At 44.2% G+C, this 4746-nt stretch overlaps 1 protein-coding gene across 1 annotated transcript; it reads left to right on the top strand.

The window, feature by feature from the left end:
• The first annotated feature begins 2866 nt into the window (after positions 1 to 2866).
• On the top strand, positions 2867 to 4746 carry LOC138902371 (uncharacterized). Its single transcript, XM_070190229.1, has 3 exons — positions 2867 to 2897; positions 2992 to 3062; positions 3904 to 4746. Exons 1-3 carry the CDS (start codon positions 2867 to 2869, stop codon positions 4744 to 4746), a joined length of 945 nt encoding a protein of 314 aa, XP_070046330.1.

Here is a 4746-nt window from a genome sequence, read left to right as displayed (position 1 = left end):
TATGCTCAGAGTTATATTTGAGGGATCAAAATAGACCTACCCTCAAAGATAAGGGACAATATTGGTCAAAACCTCACAATTTTACATCAATATAATTACGGGTAAATTACAATTATGTCCCTACAGGTATTAGTTTCTTTCGAAAGAATCCACAAAAATTACATTATTTTCTTCTCTTGTGTTTTTATTCTTAAATTTTATTATACTTCTTTGGAATTTGTCTAAACCTGAAAACATGTATTTATTTTTCAACAAATTTTATTTTTTCTGAACGAACAGAACTATTCCCAAATAAAGAAAAAAAAGCTTTCGCTTTGGTTTTCGAAAACCAACAAAGATGTCCTTTGCTTCTCTCGAATACTCCAATTCAGATAGCACGTTCCTACAACCAATTCTTCTCCCGAATAAACAGGATAGGAGAACTACTTACAAAAACAATTCAAGCACACGAATCTCTCTTAATTCTTTTCTCGATTAAATTAAGATTCTATCCAAAAGGTTTCACCGTCAAACATACACGATAGGTATTATAATTCAAGAAACTAAAGTCTAAACTAATACATTATCAAGTTCCCAGGAAGAAAATTACTCCATAAAAGAGTTCATATCGTAAATCATAGAAAAGAAGAGTTAGAAAACATTACAACACAATTAGGAGAACGGAATCTATATCTCCCAAAACGGCTATTTATTTTTCGTTTTAATTTCTGTAGCATATGTTAAAACTCTTAAAATTTTATACGTTTAATTGTCTATCTGTTCAGGAAATAAGATGTTTTTACGAAAAGTCTTCGTCTTCCTCTATAAATCACCATCATTTTACTAATCACTCTGCATAACAACATGGCTTTAAAGAAACTCGTTGTTTACCCTTGAAAACGGATAACAATTGAATCTATACGTGGTTTCAAGGATATGTGGATTGATTCAATACAAGTAATTAATAGTGTTAGATTAAACAAATGAAAAACGTAATAGATGACCAAACCAACGATAACAGTGATTCCGGGCTCGGTTGATGACCCGATGAAGAACCTGCCCTCGATTCCAAGCTTATACTTATGAAGAACTTAAGAACAAGAATAAGAACTTTGAATAACAAAGAGAATTGAAATAAATTGCCTTGATATGCCTAATACAATGTGTGCTCAGAATAATAAGCTTTCTCATTTATATAGTAGGGGTTTTTTACCCCAAGTATAATTCTAATAAAGGTAAAAAAAATTCGTTTCGTTAATCACTAATTTTCTACCGATATGGGCCGAGATTCACGTCGTGATATCCAGTTAGGCACGGACATCACGTCCCTTTGTTATTCGTGTGCAGTTATTTGGTAATGCTCTCCGAAGTCTCAATCCTCAAATCGGACCTGGAGGATGTGGCCCAGATATCCCCAAGGGCATGTGTTTTGATCAAGCCCAGATACGAGGGGCTCCTCGCTCTGACTCTGATCCATTACGGTCACATTCCTGCTCCGTTTAGCTCACCGGAAAGTCGAGTCTTGCAATGGGCTCGGTTTTACCCGTATACAGTTAGTCCCCTTGTTTCTCAAAGTGTAGGCTTGCCGAAACGATGGAAAACGACAAATGACTCTGGTTCCTTCCTTCGTACGTTACGAAGGGGAGCCAAAACGTCTCATCAATCGCGTCGTTCTAACTTCGGACACGTGTCGCTCACCGGCAGGTTGCCTCTGAATGCAAAGCGTCGGCTATTTCCATATAAAAGCCTCCTTCATTTGTTCTTTTTCTTCTTTCCGATCAAACCGCTATCGTCGAACTTTCCAACCATTATAAAAACCTTCTTCAAATCTTCATATCTTCATCAATGTTCTTCAATCTTCATAGCAATCTCCAGATTTCTACCCAAAATTTCTTCAGATCTTCATACTATGTTCTTCATCTTCAAAACCCATTTTTCCAAAACTTTGTGTTCTTTTCTCAAATTTTCAAATACTCCCTCAAATGACAATGGACAAAACATCGTAAACAGTTCCTCAACAAGTTGCCTCTTAATCTTATCAACAAGCCACTGGTATTGAAGCGGTCGCCCCTAAGGTGGTTGCCCTCCAAATGGCCTCCCCCGTTGTGGCTACTAATGAACCAGCCGCCGAGCCTCCCTTATCGGTGTTCATTCCTGGGGGCTACTCTATTGCAGATGACTTTAAGGCCGACAAGCCTTCGCGCAAATAGGACCGGGGCAAAGGAGTGTCGAGATATATGTGTTCTGTGATCGAAGACGTTCTTACCATAGTTCGTAAGGACTGCAATTAGGAAGGCAAGAACGTAGTAGTTCCCGATCCCGAGGACGTCGTTACTACCCATGTGGATGGGTACTTAAATGTTTATACTTATCCCTTCACATTAGACCCGATGGATCCGATCGTTCTAGATTTTTGCAAGAGGTACGAGGTGTGCCTCAGGCAAATCCACCCATCATTGTGGAGGATCGTGACCCTCCTCCGTTACTTCGTGAACAAGACCGAATCTCGTCGGTTCACGATTGACCACCTACTTCGATTATACAGTCCCCGCATACTCCGAGGGGGACTGATCAAGCTTACACGCCGGGCCAACAAGGCCCTTTTCTCAAGTATCGACGAAGACCGAGACCAGGGCTGGCATGGACTCTTTGTTCGAGTGAAGACCGAGGATTTGATCCCCCCGGAATACATGTCATTCCCTAAAAAATGGAATGTGTCTCGTAAGTGCAATCCCTTCTTTCAACATCAAAATTTCTTCTTCTTTCATTTCTATCTTCTCATTCATATTTGTGGTTGTGCAGTTGTTGCCCGGGTTCTGAATGCGGTCCCCCGGTTAAAGGAATGGATCGAGGGAATCTGTACTCAGATGTCCTACTTTGAGCGCACATGGCGCGGGCTCTTGAAGGGCCAATGGGAGGCATGTTCTCATGGAAAGGACTCTTTTCCGAGTAGCCAATACTATATCTACACCTTTCGCTTTGCTAACTCCTATTCCCTATTTGTTGTTGCAGGTTTGTCTAAAACACCTGAACTTAGGCCTTCGGAAGCGGATGCAGATGTGCCCCCGTTTGTTGATCCTTCCGTTGCTTCCTCGGAAAGAAAAAAAAGAAGAGGAAAATAAAGCCATCTGGCTCCCCGAGCTCCGAGATGAAGAAACCAAAGAAGTCGGTGCTTCGCAAGCCGGGGAGGAGCTTCGGTTCCCGGGTGTCGGTCTTCGACTCCATCCTCCATCTTAGGGATGAGTTAGAGGATGAATCTATCTTCTTAACCCACGGGACGACCTATCCCGAGGATTGGGATGCATCCGAGGGGGAGACTCGTGAAATTGACCCCCTTCAAACTCAAAAGGCCGATGTGGATACTCGGGGTAAACTTCCTAGGATATCGATTCTTCTCCAAAGGAAGCGCCCAGCATAATTGAGATCTCGGGGAAGCCCTCCTACACCAAGTCTATAATCGAGAAGGCCCAAGCGAGGAAGAAGATATCCAACGAGGGGGGCGAGGGTGCGGAAGATTCCCTTCATGCTTTTTTCGATGGTGTGGACTCTTCCGCTTTGGAAGACTTCTCTGTCTGGGTGACCTGGTTCCGAAGAAATACGTTTCCTTGGAGGTTGGTGGGCCAAGCTCGAGCCCGAAATTAGTCAATCAGTTCCCCGCTCCGAACTTGGACCATGGCCGCAAGAGGTCGATTATACTGATCATCCCGAAGGATGCGCAGGTTTTGTCTGCTCCTGTGGGGGTTAGCCAGCTATCTCCGATGTCTAGTGACCGAGGAGGACCAGGCGAAAATGAATGTGGTGAAGGTGCCATGACTTTTCAAAGAGGCGCAGAAGGCGTTGAACCGGGTAAGACGTCGTTCCTTTCTATCTATCTATAGTTATCTGTGTTTGATGTTTCTCACATTTTCTTTGTCTTTTATGCAGGCCTCGATTCTTCACCACGAGAGTTTCCTCCAATATCGTTTTGAAGTCAATCAACTCGAGCTCGAGATCAAGGAGCTTGCCCAGAAAAGGGATATGTACAAGCTCCTTAGCGAGCAGCATGAGGAGGTCGCCAAGAACTTCCAGGCTGAGCTAGATGCGGCTCAGAAGGAGCATACCGACTTGGTGGAAAAGGTAAAGGTTTTCGAAGTTAGAAATAAAGGTCCGGTCGCCGAGGCTAACAACAATACTTCGCAGGTCCAACAGAAGATCGACCAGATCGACCAACTCCGCAAGGAGATGGATGAGATTCAAGTGATGGCTGACGGGTGGAAAAATAAGATGGACCTGCTGGCCTCGGAGAAGGAGACTGCCGAGGCCAAGATGTCTTCGGTGGAAGTTCAACTTCGAGTGGCGAAGGAGAAGGCTGATGCATGGGCCCGACAAAATGAGGACCTCCAAGCTCAACTAGGCTCGGCCATTGCTGAACGGGATGCCCTTGGCAAGGAGCTTGAAATAACGATGTCCAAGTTAGAAGCAACCTTGGTTGATACTGACGAGATGGTGGCCCAGTACAAGGCTGACTTTAAAGCAGCCGAGGCCCGCCTAAAGACTACCGCCGAGTATATGAGGCGGCTTTCCCGATGGGAGACCGTAGAGGAAATACTTGCTCGAGGCTTCGACCTATCTACCGAAATCGAAGAGGCAAAAAGACTTGAGGTCGAGGCCAAGAGGCTAGACGAACACCTAGGTGAAGAAGGCTCTGAGGGCTCTGAAGAATCCGAATACCCTGACAGTTCTGGTGACGAGTTGGGTTCCGGTGAATACCGGGCGGAGATGCCTTAG

This window comes from Nicotiana tomentosiformis, chromosome 12, assembly GCF_000390325.3.
Source record: "Nicotiana tomentosiformis chromosome 12, ASM39032v3, whole genome shotgun sequence".
NCBI classification, from domain to species: domain Eukaryota; kingdom Viridiplantae; phylum Streptophyta; class Magnoliopsida; order Solanales; family Solanaceae; genus Nicotiana; species Nicotiana tomentosiformis.
Note: the sequence above shows the minus strand (reverse complement) of the source record. Positions and strands in the feature narration are given on the sequence as shown.

Excerpts from the sequence above, each read along its gene's own strand:
- LOC138902371 (XM_070190229.1), top strand. The coding sequence starts at position 2,867 with ATGGCGCGGGCTCTTGAAGGGCCAATGGGAG. Across the intron at positions 2,898-2,991 it reads TCTTGAAGGGCCAATGGGAG|GTTTGTCTAAAACACCTGAA; the intron begins GCATGTTCTCAT and ends TTGTTGTTGCAG. Across the intron at positions 3,063-3,903 it reads CCCCGTTTGTTGATCCTTCC|GCCTCGATTCTTCACCACGA; the intron begins GTTGCTTCCTCG and ends TCTTTTATGCAG.